This window comes from Vespula vulgaris, chromosome 13, assembly GCF_905475345.1.
Source record: "Vespula vulgaris chromosome 13, iyVesVulg1.1, whole genome shotgun sequence".
Lineage (NCBI taxonomy): Eukaryota > Metazoa > Arthropoda > Insecta > Hymenoptera > Vespidae > Vespula > Vespula vulgaris.
The window spans coordinates 4,134,870-4,158,523 of NC_066598.1; the positions used below are offsets into that span (position 1 = coordinate 4,134,870).

The 23,654-nt window shown below is 29.7% G+C and overlaps 1 protein-coding gene across 3 annotated transcripts in view; it reads left to right on the top strand.

Annotated features, from left to right (window-relative positions):
* The window catches only part of LOC127068512 (beta-1-syntrophin), a 543,308-nt gene that overhangs the window by 499,209 nt on the left and 20,445 nt on the right, over window positions 1-23,654 (top strand). For all 3 annotated transcript variants that reach the window (XM_051004783.1, XM_051004784.1, XM_051004785.1), the window contains one exon: window positions 7,096-7,319. In XM_051004783.1, the coding sequence (XP_050860740.1) occupies window positions 7,096-7,319 (224 nt within the window). The remainder of the gene's footprint in view (window positions 1-7,095; window positions 7,320-23,654) is intronic.

Sequence of the window (23,654 nt, forward strand, 5' to 3'; positions counted from 1 at the left end):
TTTCAATACATACAATACTAGATCGCTAGTTTTATTAATATAATATTTGTACTACACGATTTGTTTGCTGATTGAACACTAAAGTCAAAATAATATCAACAACGTAATCATTGCGTAATTGAAAGCAATAAATAAATTTCATTTCATTTAATTTAATGATGACAGCGATTCGATCATTTGATACGAATGAGTGATGGATGAACAACTGTACAAGGTTAATCATTATTATTCTGTTATTTCAATTTATCTCGATATAATTTCTGTTAATCGTTGAATTATCATTGCCCGATTGTCACTAACAGATCTTTTCGAATATATAATACCAGTTTATCTTATCCCATTTTTAAGTTTGAAACGATGGTTATATTATTATCGATCTTTATCACTTATCAAGGAATTATTTCTGTTTATACTACTGCTCAACTTCGATCTAACTTAATTAAACGTATAAATTATTATTGATCTGTACTACTAACCCATCTTCGATGTTATCATTAAAGTATGATTTTTTATTTTGATTTAATTAACAGTAGATATTGTTCAACTTATCTTTATCAATATTTATTATCTCGATTATCTCGATTATCTCTCTCTTTCTCTTTATTTTTAATCTCTTATATATAGATTTGATTAAATATTTTACGAACTATTTGAGCTATCACTTTCATCGTTCATAATTACTTTCGTATCGTCAGCCAGAGATCGTTTCAATTAAGTGAGGTCAACAATCGCTCGTCAAAAAATAAAGCAACAATACCATATCTCTATTTTCATAAAGTTCTCATGATATTTTTATTTCCCTTTCTCTCCCTTTCTCTTTTTCGCCGTAGCGATATTTTTCTCCATTTTATTCGACAATCTGCCGATTGCACGAAAATAAACTAACCCATATTTCCCAGATCCCATATCGCGTTGAATATTTTTGATTTTATTTTAAATTTAAAGTCACGATTTTTATGACTTCGAACTGTATAGGAGTATCATTAACCTCTCGATATATACATATATATATTTTTTTTCCAGTTTTTTTTTCTCTTTTTCCCCTCCCATAAGTTTCTTCAATATTATATAATGTATATACACGTATCTTCTAATTGTAACCCCCTAATAATCCAATCATTCCGATAACAGGATATTCCTATACCCGCTCAAATATTTCCAATACCATATCATCTCGAATTCGAATTCGAATTCGAATTCGAATATTAATTAGACATAAATGTTCGTTTATCTCGATCTATAATCGTTTACATAATCGTTTTTAAATTACTTTTCCTCTGAATATAGACTTCGTATAGATGAGGCTATTTTTTTCCTCTCTTTTTTCTTTTTTTTTTTTTTCATTCATTTTTTTCCTATTAAAGAGACTACTGTACAGAGAGAGAAAGAGAGAGAGAGAGAGAGAGAGAGAGAGAGACAAAAAGAAAAAAGAAAAAAAAAAAAAGAATTCTGCGCGCGGAAAAATGGATTCCACAAAAGAGTCCTCTGTTGACTTTCTCATTAATTTCTCATCCAGGCTCCAAGCACAAATGATATCCCATTTAACGCGAGCTATACGATTTTACAACGTCGCTAAGTGCGTACTCACAAGATCGATACGGAAAAATGCGAAGGAGACCACGTAATCCCGATTTTTAACGTAAAAGCTTCCCTCCGGTGTATACTTTCGTACTTTCTCTCTCTCTCTCTCTCTCTCTCTCTCCCTCTCCCCCTCTCCCTCTGTCTATCTTTCTTTCTCTCTCGTATCTACACACATATGTACATACATAAATACACGCACCACTACCAATGAACTTCCTTTTCGATCCGGCCTACCCCGGAAGTTATGCAGCCTCACGGAGAGTTTTTTAATCTAGAGGCTAAAGTTTCCCATCCGACATCCTCGCGTGGAAAAACAACTTCGGGTAAAAGTTTAGATGGGTCTCATATGTGAAGCAAAAGAGAGAAAGGGGAGGACTTGTATCTAAGACTTACTTCCGCCATTTTTTACAAGCGCCACCGAAAAAATCCTGTCGGTAATACGTAAGAGGAGAATTTAATGTACTTTTTTCGTGGACCTTAAGCGATTTATACCTTTCAAAAATCATCCCTTCGGGGACTCGAAAAAGTCTTATTTCTTTTTTCTACGATATTAGGTAACATCGACAACATCGATTCTTCGATTAATACTGATAGAAGTTAGTGTCTTTTAATGATTTCAATTCAATTATATGGGGATATCTAATATCTAATGCTATTTTGACGATAAATATAAGATTTATCTCTCTTTTTGACAATAATATTATTATGGAAAAAAGAAGAGAGAGAAGATATGACGAAATATACTGGATCGAATATTTCAATCAGAGTATCGAAATATCTATTATCATTTAATAACAAACGTGATTTATTTTTAAGAACTGTTATTCTTGTCTTTTTCGATATTGTAATTAGAGAAAGAGAGAGAGAGAGAGAGAGAAGATAAATTCAATAATATGAAATATACTGGGTCGAATATTTACATCGGAGTATCGAAATATCTATTGTCATTTAATAACAAACGTGATTTATTTTTCACAATTGTTATACTTATCTTTTACGATGTCATTATTAGTGGAAGAAAAAGAGAGAGAGAGAGAGAGAGAGAGAGAGAGAGAGAGAATAGAATCAATAAGACGAAATATATTCAATCGAATATTTAAGAGTAACGAAATATCTGTTGTCATTTAATAAAAAACGTTTTATGTTTAAAAAACGATTTATCTTTAAGAATTTTTATACTTATCTTTCACGATATTATTATTAGAGAAAGAGAGAGAGAAACAAAGAAAGAAAGAGAGAGAGAGAGAGAGAGATAAAGAGAAATGAAATCAAATGAAAGATAGAAAACGAAAGGCAGAATAGGAAAAGGATTAAAATATGGAGAAGGGGATGAAGACAAAAAGGGTAAACGACATTCCTTTGTACTCTCTCTCTTTCTCTCTCTTCTGCTTTCTCATTCTCTGTCTCTGTCTCTCTCTCCCTCTCTCTCTCCCTCTCTCTCTCCCTCTCTCTCTCTCTCTCTTTTGCACAGAGAGCAATCGTCTAACGTTGATTCCCGTCGAATTTCCCGAGAGTTTTCGAAATGGAAGGATCGTGATTTAGGTCATCGGAGTTTCTGTCGATTCCCCTCTTCTTCTATGTTACATTCTCTCTCTCTCTCTCTCTCTCTCTTTCTCTCTTTCTCTCTCTCTCTCTCTCTCTCTGTCCCTGTGTCTCTCTTTGTCTGTCTCTCTGTCTCTCTTCATCATCCCTACTCTTCGATCAAACCATTTCATTCTACTCATCGCACAGTATCAGCGATCTTTTCCCTTTCATTGTATACAGGGTGTCTCGGTAATAAGAAATATCAATCAAAATAATAAAATTGTAGAATCAAATGTTTCGATATCTGGCTGAATCGAATCTCATTTCACGAAAAAATTCGATAAGAATATTAAGTCGACTATTGTATAATGCGATGATCACATTAATACAATTGATATATAATAGAAATATTCTCTTTAATTTTTTAAAATCGAATTCCCTTTCTTTATCCAATGGGTCACTGTTATTTATTCGATGATGATGGTTGCAATTGATAAAAATTTCGTTTAACAATATTCTATTCTATGATTACGATATATATATATTTAATAATAATCAACTTCTTCCCGATTATATCGTAATTAAAGGTATGTTATACACGTACATATGCATATGTTTATAATACATTATTAAACTTCTTTAATATTAAATTATATTTAATATACATATATATATATATTATCTTTTTTTATGAATTATTAATAATAAATATCATTAATAATAATATTTATTGACATTATAAGAATTATTAAAATAGTATTATATTATATTAAATAAGACAGCTTCTCTTTTTGTAAGAATTTCTCCGAATGAGAATAAAGAGATATAGAGAGATAGAAAGAAAGAGAGAGAGAGAGAGAGAAAGACAGAGAGAATGATAGAAGATAGTACGAAGTGAGATAGAATCGTTGCTGAACCATCTGTTTCGAGCACGCTCGACCCTTCTCACCCTACCAAGATTCGCCCTATTATTCGGTCCATTATTAAGAGCCGTTAGTCTCGACCACTCGATTGCCGTAGAAAACGTGTGTAGAGATCCCATCGCGAAGAGCTTGTTTCTATCGCCCGATACATTTCCTTTTTTTATTTTATTTTATCAGATTACTATTCCTAAAGAGGATTAAACGATTTGACATAATAATAACGAATTAGAAGTAACAATAAAAAATGTTGACTCAATCCTGAATACCCTATGTATAAAATTATTTTTACGTATATACGTATATAGCAATAAATACATATAAATATATAAATTATACGAAATGAAGGCTGTCGCAAAATCGTTCAGCTAATTTTTGTTCTTTTTTCTTGTTTAATGATAAAACCGTATATGACGTATTCGTAGTTTTTGTTCAACAATTTATAATTCGATTTAGGAATTGTAGATCTTAACTTTAAATGATCTTTAAGGAAAGAAAGAAATATCGATTAAGACGAAGAAGAAATGATATAAATTTGGAGACATTCTGTATACATAAAAAATATATATATAATAAGTGTATAAAACATATTCTTCATAAAAAATATAATTTCATAATTTATTATTGATTATCTAACGTAGATATGTACTATCTCGATATACCTATCGAAATTATTGTCATTTCAATATCTTATTATTAATTCAATCGATATCGAATAAATTTTGAAATAATACAATAATATTATTGATCATATCAATTTTACTTCTACAAATTCTTTTTTTCCAAATTTTACATCCTCAACGAAATTAATTTCGTCGCAGGGGGTTTAAATCATTTATCGATTTTATTTAATACGAAGATCGTAGTTCGAAGCGTTTGACAACGATAATGAGAACAAAAAAAAAGAAAAGAGATAGAGATAGAAATCGATAGATAGACAGATAGACAGACAGACAGACAGACAGACAGACAGACAGACAGATAGACAGACAGACAGACAGACAGACAGACAGACAGATAGATAGATAGATAGATAGATAGATAGATAGATAGATAGAAAGAACGAAAGGGTCATCGTCCGTTGAGCGATCATCATAGTTTAGGCCAAAGCATTTTAAACGCGGAATCGTCGCAATCGAACACTGTCGTCCGCACGTAACAAAGCGAAACGTGAAATACGTGTGGTACGAGGGGTGGGAGTGGGAGAGAGAGAGAGAGGGAGAGAGGGTGGTGGAAAAAAAGAAAGGAGAAAAAATATACGAAACCAAAAAAAGAAAAGTGGTATAAAAAAAAGGAAGGAAAAAAAAGGGAAAAAAAATACACCCCCTCCCCCACGGAGAGAAGAGGAAGTGAAGTTCATGGAGGTGAAACTGCGGATTCGAAACGAGTAATTAAACCATCTCGTTGCGGCCACCCGAAAGGTCCGTACGTTTCATTTTGATGACTCTAGTGGAAAGGAGAATATGGGGTGGATGAAAAGAGAAGAGTATGAGGGATAAAGATATATATATATATATATATATATATATATATATATATATAGAAAGAGAGAGAGAAAGAGAGATAGATAGATAGATAGAGGAAAAGGGAAAAATGAAAAGAAGAGGATCGCGAGAGAATTGTAACTCCTGTCTGGTGCAACGTAAACGCGCAATGTTTTCGACGGGAAACGTCGGAATTTGACAGTTCGATTAATTCTCGATTCTGTGTCTCTGAAGTGCCGTGGTTTTAGGGATACCGAATGAGAGGTCGTTAACCTTATCGTGAATTGTTAACGTTATCTATAGGGAGAAAAAAAAGAAGAGAAAGAAAAAGAGAGAGGGAGGAAATCACGTGACGTTATCAAAGATTCGTTTCGTTTCGTTTCGTTTCGTTTCGTTTCGATTCGATCGATTCGACTCGTTACGAATATTTCTACTTTTATATCGTTCGTTTTACATTGTCATTTTAATGAACTCGAACAAAGGGATAGTTATTATATTTAATTTCGTATAATTTTTCTTAATGTTATCGGTGTAATGAAAGAAAGAGAATATCCTTTTCGAGGAACGATAATAAACACATTTTTTTGCAAATTTGTTATGGATAAATAAAATAATAATAATGATGATGGTGATGATGATGATGATAATTAGTAAGTAATAATTAATAGTATCGAATGAAAAGAAATTTTTCTCTCCAAACTTCAAATCATTTGTTAATAATTATTATGAGGAATAATATTGTTAGTACTATATAATTTAAAGTTATTTATTATCATATTTATATATATATATAAATACATACAGTTTTTTCTTTTTTTTTTTTTTGAATATATACACATCCATTAAAAAGAAATAATAATAATAAATCGATCGAATAAATTGGAAGAACGTATGTAAATATATATTATACATATGTATAAATACATATATAAAGTGTGTCTAAAAAAGTTGAGACCAAACTTATTACGTATTACTGAGATTGAATATATGAAAAATGTTCATATAAACTTATGCTCAAAAATGCTTTATCGAAAATGTATATATATATATATATATTCTTTTACAGATATTCATAATTTATAGAAATGTTTGAATTAACGATTTCCTTCTTTATGTTTTATAATTCTCTTTTTTTGCATGTATACGTATTATAATTAACAATGACAGTTATTGTTTATAGAAGATAATCTTTGGGAATGTATTTAAAATGCATTTACTATTATTACTAATACATTAAATATTTGAAAGAGATCGACGATCATTAATTAATTCGATTAATAGAAGCCTGCATTCTTACAGAGGATAGAATTTTCAAACATTTTTTTATAACTATCATAACAAATTATACATATCTTTAAATATCTTTAAAAATGTTATATATCCTTTCAATAAAGTATTTTTAAATATAAGTGTATATGAACTTTTATATCATTTATTTGTTCTCAATAATACGTAGTATAAATTTATAAATTTTAGTTAAATTTATTAAATTTAAATTTGGTCCCAACCTTTTTGAATATCCTATATATATATGTATAAATCGATATTAACGATATTCATAAAGATATTGATATCTGATTCAACAGAAAGGAAGTGCAAGCAGTGAGAGTAGCGAGGATGGAGCCGGAAGTAGTGCAAGTACCTCACGAGGTGCCGGAAGTGGATTTGCTTTGGCGACTGGTTGTGCTGGAGGATGGCGTAGCGTCTTTGGTGCGGTTTCAGGAAGAGAATTAAGGCTTTACGAATGTGCACCATGGAGTCCTGAAGCTTGGGCATCACCGAGTATTACCTGTCCTCTTATTGCTACCAGGTAATTTAACATTTCGATCATTAATAATAACTAAATAATTATTGATGGAGTCTCTTCAAAAGAGGAAACAAAACAAAAGGATTATTTCATTTCTCTAATTGAATTAATTCATTTCACTAAGTTTCCGAATGTACCAATTTAATTTCAATTATAATATTATGAAACGGTCATTGATCTAACAAATAATCTTTCATATTAAATAAGATATAAATATATATATATATATACAGGTATTTATTATATATTAAGGAATTATACAAAAGAAAAGTAATATACAAAGATCGAAAAATTTTTAGTTAGAAATGTTTCTACTAAAAAGAAAGAAACCAAACAAAAACTGAATTTTAACATCGTACCTTCATACCTTAGTAACAAATTAGAATTAATACATTGTTATAAGAATGAGCGAATCGGTCGCAATTATTAAATATTACGATTAGAGTTATTTTCATTCGATAACCGATCTTAATTAATTCCCAGCTCGTAAGAAATATCTATTCGAGCAAATGTAATTCAATAATAAAATAACAACTATCAAAGAGAACCGAACATTTGCTGACTCGATAATCTACGCGATCTCTTTGAAATCTTGCCTGCGGCACTGTTTTTTCCCCCTAAGGACACATCATTGAAATAAATCCTGTTGGAAGGTTAGGCATAGAGAAAGAGAGAGATAGACAGATAAATATAGATAGAGAGAGAGAGAGAGATAGAATCTCCCCGAAGACGTTTAACTCTAACTTGTCACTGTCACGTTAGATTCCACGTTTGTTTCGTCGTCGATTTGATGAGCGAGTTGAAATAGCGATTGCCTATCGTATAATCGTGGAGGTTGGGTAAAAGGAGATGAGGAGATGAGGAGGGGAGGAAGTCTCCGATGGGAGGTAGTGAATGTGCTAGCAGAGTGACGAGAGAATGACATATGGGGGTGGGAAAGAGATAGAAGGGAGCAATGTTATGCATTCGTGTTCGTCAGTATGGCCAAGGGATTACCAATGAGGCACGTCGGATTACCGCAGTTAGCGGTGTTCGTTAGACCGCCATTTTAATTAAGACTATTATACATCGAACAATAGTAACACGTCGTAGTAGCCGTAGTATTTCGACTACTACCTATAACTCTACTATACTAACCAATGTTGCTACGTGCACGGACGACGATATTCCGCTTCGACAGTTTCTCTCTATGCCAGTGTAACACCCTCTTCAATCGTTCCGCACTCTTCTCCCTCTCCTCCTACTCCTATTTCTCCTTCTACTCCTCCATCTCCCACCCTTCGACCTCACCCACCCCTTAAAACCCGCAGCTATCGCATCGTCGCTTTAATCGATCGTCATCATGCCAGTTCTCGTATATTCATTGTTATCCCACTTTCGTTGGATTATATCTTCTTTTACTGATTATCTATTCGCTTCTTGTAAATTATTCATTTGTTTACTTATTTATTTATTCATTTATTTATTTATTTATTTATTTATTTATTTTCGTTTTTTTCTTTTGCTACTTTTTTATCTTTCTTTCTTTCTTTTTCTTTTTTTCCTTTTGGTCGGATTGAACAAACGACTTGTAATAACGCGCTGTGATAACGCACGAGATAATAGCATCTTCGTTTTTATCTTCAGTTTGTCGGATCTGACAAATTATTTTCAAGAAACGATTCGTAAACGATGTTCACGCTCTTCTTTCGTTCGTTCGCCATTTTTTAAATTAGGTTATGTTGTTTGTAATGGTATGCGTGGTATTAAATAGTCTAAAAAAAGAATTGTTTTCTTATCATTATTTATCGTTAACGATGTTAACCCTTTCATTCGTATTCTTCGTTTTTTTTTTTTCTTAATGTTTTTTCTCAAGCGCCAGGTTGTCTGATCAAGATTTCGTTGGACGCTCGTCAAGGATAAAAAATTGATTGCTCGCCATTGTTACGGCCCTTAGACATTTTTACTTAAACTCTTATTTCCCTAGAAAGATACAGGCCAGACAATAATAGCGAAAGGTGGGCTCGTAGCGTAAACAAGAAATTCGACTGTTTAGATCCCATCTGACAAAAATCTAAGATTATCTACGACAAAAATCTAAAGATATTTAGTTTTATCTTGACATTACAATTTCTCGTACTTTTATAAATATACTTTTCTTTCTTTGGACATCGATCGAATCAACGATTTTGTTAAAGCTTTAACAAACAAAAATTTAACAAATACTCTAAGAATAATAATTAATAATCAATAATAATGATCTAATAAGATGTAATCCAATCAATTCGAATCTACGTTAACTTCGTGTTATTTCTTCTTTTAATGATTTCTATCTTTAAACATCTCCAAGACACTTTATCACTATTAAAAATATCTACGGAATTATCTTCGCGATAATTAAGATCGACCATGTAAAACGTATTTAATTAAACTACTCTATATTAAAGAAGAAAAAAAAACAGGAAGAGTATAAAGCTTACAATACAGTCATAAAAAAAAAAAAGGAAGATTGAAAGATCGTGAAGCAAAGCGTTCGATAAATACGTGAAAGGTTTTCTTGTTCACTTGGAAGGCTACGAACGTGTATCCCTCTCGACCACTACTACCACCACCAACCATCACCACCACTAACCACCACCATACCACTATTACTACCACCACCATACCAGCGTGTATATACCAATGACTCAAGATTCTGTTTACACACGTCAAACCTTCCGTTCTCTAACAACAGAATGCCGCCGCCAGCACCACCACCATCTCATAACCATCACAACCACTAACGCCAACACCAACACCAACACCACCATTACCATCACTATCACCAATATCACTACTACTACTACCACTATCATCATCTCTGTCGCCACTCTCGTCGTCCTCGTTATTGTCGTTGTCGTTGTCCTCGTCATTGTTGTTGTTGCTTGGCTAGCCAGTACGTTACTGTTAGATACGTACGTATGTATGTACGATGTATATATGTATGTACATGTATGTGTGTGAGTATGTACTATGAACAACGTTGTAGCAACGTCGTTGAAGGAGAAGCAAAGAGAAAAGCGATTAACCGAGTGGCTGATCATAATTAACGGCCTGACGTACTGTTAAGTGCTAGCTTATAAAAGTTAATGCAAAAAGTGATAGTTACTTCGCAGTATGTAGAACGTTACCACTAAAAGTGTTAAAGAGAGTGTTTTTCTCATCGTGTCCTTCGAAAATATCGATTTGAATTATTTCTCTTGTTTTCGTTTAAATTATATGTATATATTAACATCGATAAAGTATAAAACTCATTTATACGTGACTTTAATTTCGACGAAATATTTTTTTTTTATACATAATATATATATATATATATATATATATATATATATATATATATATATTATATATATGTATTGTATATAAAATATAATTAAATTTATTATAAAATAATAATTATATATAAAATATTATATACATACATACATACGAATCACAACGCCAATATTGTTCGTTTTCAAACGAATAACATAACATTAAGAACAAATATTATCTATTCTCCATGTTTTACTTCTTTTCTATCTTTTTTTATGCACTTCACATATGTTTGACATATAAAAATATAAAATTTTATCATCTCTGAATTCTCCAATTAAAAGAAAACTGAACTCTTTTTATCCTTTTAATTCATAACACCTTTTCATACGAATTCACCCTGTAGATGGGTGTGTACGTTCAAATCCGAAGGAAGAGCCTCGAGCATGTCGACGAAAGCTATGGAAGAGAGACTAGGATGGAAATGCGATTCTGAGGTTAATTAATAGCAACTGATTAATCGTTAGATCCAGGATACTCTCGTCAAACAAATCTCCAAGCAGAGCTTGGAGTTTGTAAATACTATAGAAAGAAAGAAAGAAAGAGAGAGAGAGAGAGAGAGAGAGAGAGAGAGAGAGAGAGAGAGAGAGAGAGAGAGAGCATTTTACTCTAACCCTTCGTGAAGATAATTCGAGAAGAGGGTGGATTATTCATTCATGTTCTCGATTATTACCACCATACTCATCCCTTAAGCTATAAAGCAAGCTAACCAACATAAATCCAGGTTTTGTTGATTCTGATCGTAAGTGAAGATGCTAACACCAAATCATCCTATTCGGTACAAATATGTTTGTAGCAACATTTATGTTCCTGGGATCGAAGGATAACGTAGAGATACACGTTGTTGAGCTTTACGTTCGAATAGGCAAAGCTAGACACATCGTACGACTACGGCATACGGAATGATTCGGAACGTGATCGTTGATACTATAGTACTAGCTTCCTAACGATTCTAAGGTTCCCTGTTCACTGGGAGAGACAGCTGGTCTACCAGGTTAAACATTCCTGATTTATGTAAAGAGGTCGAGAGGTGAAATCGTTTCTAGTCTTTGATGATAATTTAAGTGTATTAAGTTCGTTATTGGCTTCGTTAGAAATTCTCTTTATCGGTCTATCTTTTTATTTCTTTCCTTTTTTTTTTTATTATTTTAAAAACGTTAACAGGTCTATATATCTATGTATGTATGTACGTAAGTATGTATATATGTATGTATGTATGTATATACGTATTATCGGTAACATATGATAAAAGTTTTTAATAGTATTTAAACGATAATTACATATTGTATATATATATATATATATATATATATATATATATATATATATATGTATGTATGTATATATATATATATGTGTGTGTGTGTGTATATATAGATCTATATATAGGTACATATATAGATATAAATATATATTTATATATAAATATCTAAGAGACGAATATATATATGAGATTTATATAAATATACATATGCAGATATAAATAAATAAATATATATATATAAATATATATGTAAGAGATATATAAATATATGTATTTATGTATTAAATATTACCAATACTTCTGTAGTAATTAATATGTAATTATTCAAATGCAAAATTTGGATATATATAATATTAATTACATCGAATTTCTTTCTGCGGTGATATATCTAGTCTTAATATGCGTATATGCTTAAATATATATAATATATTTATATTTTTATATACGTACTTATTAATTGATCCGTCTCTTCGAAAAGTCGTAATTCAATTGCCGAACTTGTTGATTTCCATTATTACGTTGACCTTCTCTTATCTACGATCTTTTCTTATGTCGATATTTTTGTAGATATAACAGCTTATATAAACATTCGGGTTCGATGTGATAATTTTCATTCTGTATTATCATTGAGCTTACGTTTTAAATAATATCAATCAATTTGTTTCTCATTTCTCTATTTACACGAACTAAAATTCATATAACTTCTAACAGTTTTATTAATTAATAAAATCTAAATACATTAATCCTAATTAAATACATTATATTCAAGTTTTTAATCAACAATAAATATATATATAAATATTTATAATAAACAAATATATATAATATAAAAAATATATATATATTTATTATAACATAGAATATCTGATTAATACATTCTTACTTTTTCAAATCATTACCAATAAATATGAATGTTTTAATTAAAAAAAAAAAAAATTACGAAAAAGATAAATAAATAAATAAATAAATAAATATATATATCACTTTAATTAATATAATTGATATTAGTTTTACGATAATTATATTAACGAACTAATTATAACGACCAACTTTTTCAATAAATAATCCATACGTTCAATAATATAATTGTTTAATCGGGAGAAATGAATTTTGGCAGTTCACGTACGTTATAACGCAGTAATTGCTCATTATGTTTCACTCTTATTACTGAACGACGATCGATATGACCCTGCGCTTAATGAAGACGTCAGATAACAGGAACATTCGATTAAAGCCGCTCTCCGCGCTATCCTCTTCCGGTTTGAATTACCTCGAGCCTTGGATCGAACCCTTCGATTTCGTCCTTCCTATGGTACACCTAACAGCTCGATAGAGCTTCGTTACCGCTATCGTTTCGAGTTTCCGTTCGTTGCAAAGCGAGAAAGAGATAGAAATAGAGATAGAGAAAGAAAGAAAAAAAAAGAAAAGGAAAAAAGCTTGAAATCTCAGTATTAAGTGGCTATCGTGAACGATAAAGGTCCTATTTTCTCGTTATCGACGTAATCCTATTCGTTATCGTAAAAATTTATTTTTCGACTAAAAAATTAACTACTCCAATCGGCCATTTTGACGGATTTATAGTATACTTATCGTAAAATAAATTCGATATATTAAGATCAAATGCTTTTGTACGTAGAAATAAATATTCGGGTATTAATTATCTAACGATCGTTAAAAGTGTAAAAATATTTTTAATGATAATGAAAAAGTGTATAGGAGATGATGATAGATCTGTGATAATGATTTTGTTGATAAAGAAAATCATTATTGCTAATTATATTCAACGGAAAATTGTATTAATGAGAATTGAACGATTATTTGAAATGCTTATTATAATTCTGATAATATTTAATAGAATGATATATTGGTTATAATATGACAATAAAAAGGAATTTTAATAAAATGGAATGACGATTGAGTAACGATTGAAATTGTTAAGTAAAATGTAAAATACAAATTTGCGAATATACTTGACAATCAAAAACTGAATCGTACCGTTCGGTGTCTACATTCGGACTGACTTCGACAATAATTCACGTGTCCTAAAAGGACGAAACGTTTAGGTAATGAAAAACAAGTTAAACCGACGAAAGAAAAATATAAACATTAGAAGTTCTTTATTTATGACTAGTAGGTTTCAATCGTGACTTAAAAAAAAAAGAAATCGTTCTTATTGACAACAAAATGTATGAACAAAATATATATCTTTATATGTGTATGTGTATGTGTAAGAGAGAGAGAAAGGAAGAGAAAGAGAAACAAAGAGAGAAAGAGAAAGAGAGAGAGAGAGAGAGAGAATAATTAATTGCAATAATTAATCAAAAAAATAACAAACGACAATATTTGATTTGATCATATAAACTTGCTTTAAATTTGGAAGAAAATAAAAAATATCTGAGGTAATGTAAAAGAAACAGAGAGACAGAGAAAGAGAGAGAGAAAGAGAAAGCAATAATTAATAACAAACAATATATAATCGCTGTTATTGTATAAATAAATACAACTTTACTTTAAAAAATAAAAACGAAGTAAAGCGGATATTAATAGAAAGCCATGTCAGTTTTATAAAATAAAAATATTATAGTATAAGACAAACCATGAGTGAAATATAGAGAGAGGGAGAGAGAGAGAGAGAGAGAAAGGAAGAAGGGTAAAAAGGGTGGAAAGAAGGAACGGGCGTAAAAATTGCTGGTAGATAAGGGTGCTAAGGGCGCCATTCGTCTACATCGTGGCTGACAGCGACGATAAAGTTTCTTTCACAGCGAACCTCTGCACTAGCTTAACGTGCTTCCTCAAGGACGATCTCCAAGGATGTTCTAACCTCGAAGATGGATATCGTTCAAAATGGCCGACGAATTTGGCGCTGGTTCGTCAGTGATAAGAAGTCCACGTAATTTAATCCTGATTGATATTATCACATTTTCAAATAATGCTTATTTAACTGTTGCAATCAAAACTGGATGATAATTTTTAATAATGTTAACTATTATCTGAATTTTTATTGGAATTAAACAAGATGTAATCAATTAAATAACATTTTTAAATAATATGTATATATATACACACACAAATGTACATAGAGGAAGGATTCGAATTAATGGGAGTAGAATTTTGGCGGGAAATTTTAAATTACGTCGAAATGTATTTACGTAGGTTATAGGTAGTAGACAGTTTCGGATTGGACATAATATAAATTTATAATATACATGTATTGTTTAAAGGGTTAATTAATGAACGTAGCCCTTAGCATGTTAATTAAAAGTGATTTGAGCATAACTATCCTTGTCAGAGAGAGAAAGAAGTAAAGATAGAGAGAGAAAGAAAGAAGAGGGAGAGAAAGAAGAGAGAGAGAGAGAGAGAGAGAGAGAGAGAGAGAGAGAGAGAGAGAGCTTATTGTTCATTCGTAGTATCGTTAATTATCATGTATTAATTATCACCAATCTGTCGTTGTTGTCATCATCTATTATATAACTGGACTAATAAATAAAGCCTTGTTAAATTAATATTCGAAAATTCATCCTATCGAGGAAGCTTAAAATTTATGCTACATTTCCTAATTGATTTTTATTAATGATTTACGTACATCATTTCGATCATTACGCGTAAAATCATCGAGATTATTTCTAATGTCGGTATATATTCTATTCGTTTCCTTTCTTTTTTCTTTCTAGTCGATCACGCACATCGATAAAAATTATTTCAGACGTACGCGTTCTTTCGTATTATTAAAAAAAAAAAAAAACCAAATCAACAATTAATACACTACTTTTTTTTTTTTTATAAATTTATAATCATCGCTAAATTATATATACATATTTGACAAATATATATTTGTATCTACAGCATTGTATACGCAAACGTACGTATCTGTAGTTATTATCGAATTTTATTCTTTATATGTGATATAGAGAAGAGAAAATAATTGAAGTTCTTACGAAAAAAAAAATTGAGAATTATTTCGAAACGTTTTATTAGGATTTCCTTCTGACGATTTCCTTTTCTTTTTTCATTTTCTTTTCTTCCCTTTCTTTTTTGTCCCGCTCGTTTCGTTTTGTAACGTATATTTTTTTGTATTATCAGCGTCGAACGTTCACGGGGCCATCAATTTGGATTAACGCGCCGCTCAGTGCGAGCTTTCAAACCACTGTCGCCATTTGCTCGATTGTTATAGATTTACAAACGTGGCCGTTCTCGGTGCTAAGCGATAAATCCACAACGACACGCGATAAAAACGAATGCGAAGAAAAGAGATGGAAGTGGGGTTGAAGGATCATACGAGAAGTTGTGTATGTGTGTGTGTGTGTGTGTGAGAGAGAGAGAGAGAGAGAGAGAGAGAGAGAGAGAAAGAGAAAGAGAAAAAAGTTAAGTATATAACTCATGTAGTTTTATCGTGAAATAAATTATTTATTTCACCTACGAATAAATAACTCAATATGAAAAGAATCGACCACAAAATGATAAACAAACAAACAAACAAACAATAACAAAGAGATCGTTATTATTATAACATTATATTCGATTGTTATCAAAATTTATATATAATATATGGAATATTTTAATAATGGACAATGTTTTCGCAGATAATTAAAAAAAGAAAATAATTATATAGAGATTGTTATGATAATGAAATAATTGTTAGAAAATTGACGAATGGAATCAGTGATATTCTAATAATTCATTATTTTCGTAAATAATAATAATGATAATAAAATGACAAAAAATTTATTGTAATGATATAGTTTTAGTAATTGTGTTAGTGAATTAAAAAATAAAAAAATATATATATATATTCAATATTTATCGTAATTTGAAAACAAAATTTTTGAATGAAATATTTGCGAAAGACTTTTTGTTCTCTAATTCTCTGAGAAATTTGAAGCCTATTAGAAGTATTCACACGTAAAGTATGGTTTTTAAGATTTTTGAGTATAACGAAGTTAATTGACAAAAAGATCACCGTATAACGAAAGCATACTTTCTTTTTTTTTTCTTTTTTTTTGTATATATCAAGCAGGAGCTAATTGCCAGTTAGATGATTCAATTAGACTACCCAGTCACTCTCTGAAAATCAATTACCTTAGAAAGTTTTCCTTGGCAGCTCGTCCGCAGACAACGATTAACATAATATCTTACGGTAAACGATAGTTTCACGTGAATAATTTTCAGATCATTTTGGCTCTTTAGAAAGTGATTCGCACTTTCTCTAATTAGGATACTCAACGATCTCGAAAAATATAACAAGATTTAGATCTCTGTGATTTTTTATTCTCTGTGATTAAGAGGTTTTTTTCAAATAATCTTTTTTTCTTTCCCTCTTTTTTTTTTAATGTAATATCTATGAAGTCATATCGAATTTCTTGCGATGATTTACAATCATTGACAATCAATTGACGAATTAATTATTTAATATTGAATAACAATAAAAAGAAAAATAAGTAATAATAATAATAATAATAATGATGATGATGGTGATGATGATGATGATGATGGCGATAATGATGATGATAATGATGATGATGATGATGATAATGATAATGATGATGATAATTGTGATGGTGATTATAATAATACATGATGATGATAATAATAATATATTATTATTAATAATCATAATAATAACAAGAATAATATATTTAATTAATATTTCGATTAATTATTTAATCTTGTAAACAATTACTATCGTATTATAATAAATAATAATTGATATAATAGTATAATATAATATAATATAATAGTATAATATCATACAATAGATATTAATTTTATATTTATTCTTGTATGATATAGGATAGATATATAAAAATTGAATAATAAATGAATTAGGAAATTCAATACTAATTTGTTAACAATTTAATGATGATTATATTAATCATTATTTTACGTACTTGCGTACTTACATATATTTGTATGTACATAGATATATTAAGAAACATTTCTCAAAAAGAAATGTTATTTTTATTAATTTCGATTTTTTCCTCTATATAGCAATTTAATAATAATTAAATTATACGATTCAATAACAATTTAAAATATAATTTATAATTTCATAATTTATAATGTTCACATTAAATGACAATTTAAGATGCAAAATTATATTGAGAAATATAATTCTTTTATTAATCTCGTTTTTGTTCTTATACAATACGTAAAAAACAATATATAAATAAATAAATATATATAACGTATATTATATAAGAAATAAAGTAATTCATTATTATTGTTATATAATTCTCATTGGCAATAATAAAAATTTTTCTTCTAAATAGAAAAACAAGAAACATGCAAGATTATTCTTAGGAAGGATAATTATTACATATAACATGTAAAAAAAGCTTACATCATCTAGAGATATATTTTTCCTTTTCAATTCGTTTTTTAATCTCAGAAAAGAAAAGCATCGAGTTGTCGAATAAAACAAAATGACGGAGGAAGAGGGAAAAGGGAATAAAAAATGGAAGCAAAGGGTTCTCGTCTCATATGAGAGTTTTTCCTCTCTCTCTCTCTCTCTCTCTCTCTCTCTCTCTCTCTCTCTCTGTTGAAGAAGAAGGAGAAGAAGAAGAAGAAGAAAAAGAAGAATATTTTACCATCGTCGACAATATATTTTTTTTTTATTTTCTTTCTTTTTTTTATTTTCTTTTTTTGTTTTTTTTTTTTTATTTTTTATTCGTCTTGGAGGAAACTCAAAGATCGTGTAAGAAAAGGTGGCTCGAGGAAAAGAGGGAAGAAATATTTTTCAACGGCAGTCATAATTTATCGAATCTTCGCTGGCACGGAAAATCCAATGAGGGTGGAAAAAAGAGAAAACGAATGAACGAACGAACGAACGAACGAACGAACGAACGAACGAACGAACGAACGAACGAACGAACGAACGAACGAATGAACGAACGAGTTCGAATTCAACGTGAAACGTACGAACGAACGAACGATTGCGACTCGTTCGCAAAATTTGTCCACTTGGAAGTTATATCGATTGACTGGCCATTTTTCGACCACCTCGAACGTGAAATTTGGAGATTAATGCGGCTGAAAGAGTATCACTTTCTGTCCATTTAAAATTAGATAGCAACAAATAAATGAGATTAACTTGGCGTTGCATCTCTTTTTCACTTTCTTTGTTTATTTATTTATTTATCTTCTTTTTCTTTTTTTTTTAAATATTACCGTACATTTATTTTCTCTCTTTTAATCCATTCTATCTCATTATAATTTTACAAATACTATTTTATTATAATATAATTAAAAGTTTGATGAACATATCGAAGTACATGAAAGTTTTAATATAATAAAATTAATAATTATAATAATCAAAAATTGTATTACATTAATTATGATAATGGTATATAATGGATTAAAACAAACTATATATATATAGGATGAGTTAAAAGTTTCTAAATAATTTTGAATAAATAATTTTGAAAATCGTTTTTTCTTCTTCGAGTCTTTTTAACTTAATTTTTCCTTTTTTTTTTAGATTGTACAATTATAAGTCTAGGGAACTTTTAACAATTTTAAAAAAAGAAATCTTGGTCTGAAAAACCTCAAAAAAGTGTAATTGGTTTTGAAAATTATTTAACAGCTTTTGTTCCATCCTATATATAATATAAACTTATAAACATGATAAATATAATAATAATATAATTATATATTGTCATGTATATAAAGTATATAATATTTTTAATGACAAATGAAATATATGAAGTGGTAAAATTAAAAAGAAAAAAGTCGGACAAAAACAAAATCCATTTTTAAGATTTAGGAAAAAGAAGTTTTTAATAAAATTTTCACTGTGCAGCGTTTTAATCCAACACGATTGATTAATTTTATTTCAGATTTTATTCGAGTCCGTTCTAGTGATTTTAACTCGTTATACAAGTTTTTTTTCTCTTTTTCTTCTTTCGGAGATACCTACACACACACACACACACATATACACACACATATACATACATACTCTTTTTCTTTTTTTTTTCTTTGCGAGATAGAGTTTAAACACTCGCGAAGCTTTCGTACTAATCCTTGGAATAATCGATAATCGTTATCGTTACAATATTAACCTCCACTTTTTACACACGCACACACATACTTCCACACAGACACATACATGATTGAAACTCTCGGATTATAGATAAAAAAATGTCCAAACGAGTTTGTATGCGAACGATGCTATCGATTTTTATTTCTTTTGTTGTGTTTCCTTTCCTTTGTTCCTTTTATTTTATTTTATTTTATTTCTTCTTTTTATTTTTATTTTTTTATTTTTTTGGGATGAGGGAGGAAGGTATCGTAGTACCCTTTTGCGAGAAGAAAAAAGAAGGATAAAGAAAGGTATCAAAAGGAAGACGAACGATCGTAGGAAATAACGTTAGAGCTTCCAGGATCTTTCTCCGTCTCTTTTTCTCTTCTTATTTTTCTTTCTTTTTTTATTTTATTATTACTTCTACCATCCTATTTCTTTCGCTCTTCTAGTTGTTTAATTTCTTTTTTTTTTTTTAATATTGTGTAAGATTTTGTGGCGGCAATGGGAGAAGTACAAGGGAGAAAAAGTGTACTGAAGTTGCTTTGTTATCAAAAGAGAGAGAGAGAGAGAATGAAAGAGGGTGGATTATTTCGTTTGACCATCTTTAATATCAAAGAATTCGAATTAGAAATTGATGTTGAGATATTAAATTACCAGTGAATCATATATCCTTTTTTTTTTTTTAATTATTATTATCAGACGTTTCTATTTTTATTTTTATATTTATCTTTTACTTTGACTATTTTATATTTATCCTTTACTCTTATTTCTGTTCTATTTTTTTTATTTTTCATTATTATCATATCATCATTTTTATATCATTAACTTCATTTTCATTTCTCTGTTCATTTTTGTACGTATTATTATAATTTTTATACCATCTCGTGCGTATCGTGTTCACTTTTCTTTTCCTTTTTCTTCACCTTCCACGTTTTCTTTCTTTACATTCAAATTTATTAAATATATTATTAATAAAGTTTATATCATCATTTTGATCTCTTTCTTCTTTTTTATTTTGTCTCATTATTTATTTATCGTTTCTATTGTAAGTATCGTTGATTTATTTATTTTCACACGTTTTAAGAGTATCTATCTATTCTTTTATTTATTTATTTATTTATTTTATCTTTTCATTCTAATTCTTTTCCCAGTAATTAGAAATGATCAAAGAAATTTCGAGAATTTAGAAATATAATTTCAACGAGGATTCCAACATGAGAAAATAAAAAAGAGGTGATAGAAACGATGTGAAAGGATGAAGTTTCGATAATCGAACTATAAAACCGAACCAATTAAAGTTCTCATAGGTATCTGGTATTAATTATTATCGAAGGTTGTCGTGGACAGTTTCCTATTCGTACGTGTTTTAGAGATGAGATTTTCCTGACGAGTTTTCGGATTTTCTCAGTTCTCCTCTCAGCTTTATCTTCTATCACGATATTTACTCGCTTACGCGTTCGCTACGCGGAATATAACACGCGAGTGGTAATACCATGCTCGAATCTCCAATTTCAACCTCGGAGATCTCTAAGAAATTTTTTCCATGCAGTTTCGAAATAATACAAGATGAAAATAATATGGCTGTACGTATTTATCGACTTCTAACTATATTTCTTTGAGCTGGAACAAATTTTTAGTTGGATAATTATAATCAGATATTTTTTTATTTATCTGTTTTCTTTTTTTCTTATATTATTATCTTACAACGTAATTATTTATTTGTTTATTCATTTATTATTCGAAGAACTTTCGGATTATCAAGTTTATTTGTTTATTCATTTTTCTTGAAAAAGCAGAAATTAAAGGAACAGTAGTAAATTACAATTTAAAATATCTCGTTTTTATAATGTTTAATCAAAAAAAAAAAAGAAAAAAAGTCGTATATATGATAAAAACAAAAATATTGTTAACGTTAAAATATTTTACAGAGTTAAAAGAATAAATAAAGAAAATTACTATTCAGTCAGCTAGAAATTTTTAGATTAATTAACTCTAAAATATTAAATGTACAATATGTTATTATTATATATCGTATATGAAATGTACTAACGTATACTATATTACATATTTTCTTTTCTTCGTTTTTTTTTTGTTTTTAATTTTCTCATCGTAATTATCTAAATATAAAAATGATAAATAATGAAATGACACCGAACGGGTTAAATGATTAATCATTCGTTAAGAATTATCGTTAAAAATTTCTCCATGCTTGGATGAATCACGTACGATATGCCAACGGAAAGTAACAAATTTCAAATCAACCTTGTAAACGAGGTCTCAAGTAGTCACGAGAGTTGATTGATCGCGGTTTTACCGGGCTTAAGTCTATTTTAATTTTAAATTTTAAGAAAGATCTACGAAACGTGACGTAATTTATCTTCTCTCCCTATCCTCTATAATGAACACCCTTTATATTTTTTTCTAGCTACAATAAAATGCCGATTAAACAAAAAAAAAAAGAAGAAGAAAAAACGAAAGAAAAAACAAGATATAAACTAATCTATTTTTAGAAAAAAACAAAGATTAATATTTCTATATTACATACATACGTATATAATAAATATATTCGTTAAAATCTAAACAAAATCTAAAAATGTTTAATTATTACATTAACATGTCATTAATGATAATTGATTTTTACCATTTTACAATTTTTTTTGTTCATAATACACACAACAATATATCTATTATATAAATTAATAATATTCCTATTTGAGAGAAAAAGAGAGAGAAAGTAAGAGAAATTTATGCGAACTTGTCTAAAAAAATCAAACTTATTTCAAATTTATCAAAACATTTTTCAACATCGACGATGCACAAATCCATTATTTAATCGATCTTAACATACCTAAATATTTCAACCTACAATGTAACAATTGAAAAAATCAAAGTAAAAATTAAAGTAAATTCGATTTCCAGTTCCTTCCTTCGAATCTCATGAAATTGAAAAAAAATATATATATAATACATATATATATATGAAAGAGTAATATCAAATATAAGTAATAGAATGAGAATCTTGAAGAAAGGTGGAAAAAGGGGAAGGAGGAGAAGGAGAAGGAGGTTAAAAAAGTGTATCAAAAGTGAAGTAGATGATATTTCCGGTCGAAGGGGTCCGTAAAGGGCCCTATATACTCTTTCTACGAAAAACTACGAAAAAGCTTGAGTTTCGTAAAAGTTTGACTAGGAGACAAACCGGAAGTGATACGGCCATCTTCAGTGAAACGTTTCCTTCCTTCCTTCCTTCCTTCCTTCTTCGGCCTCAGAGAAAAGAGAAGATACTCTGAAGAAAAAGTTTCTCTCGTACACAAGCAACCTTGGTACCATACCATACCATAACCCCCCTTAAACTCTCTCGACCACTTCTCACCCTCCCTCTCTCTTCTTCTACCACTACCAAACCGCCAAAGCCACCTGAAGTCTCGGCTTATGCTTACGGAGGAGCATCCATTCTCGTTTAACGTCTTTATTTACCGACCGGAATTCTTCTTCTTCTTCTTCTTATTCCTTCCTCTTCCTCTTTTTTTTTGTTTTTTTTCTCCTTTTTTTTTGTTTTTATTACCTCTCTTGCTTCCTTTCCTTTCCTTTTCTTTATTTTCTTTCGTACTCGAAGTCGTCGTCCATTCGATAGCACGACGCTTCGTATCGACACTTGGTGAAAAATTAGCGAACGAAAAGGGATAAGATTCTACGAGCGGATTTTATACGCTCTTTGGGG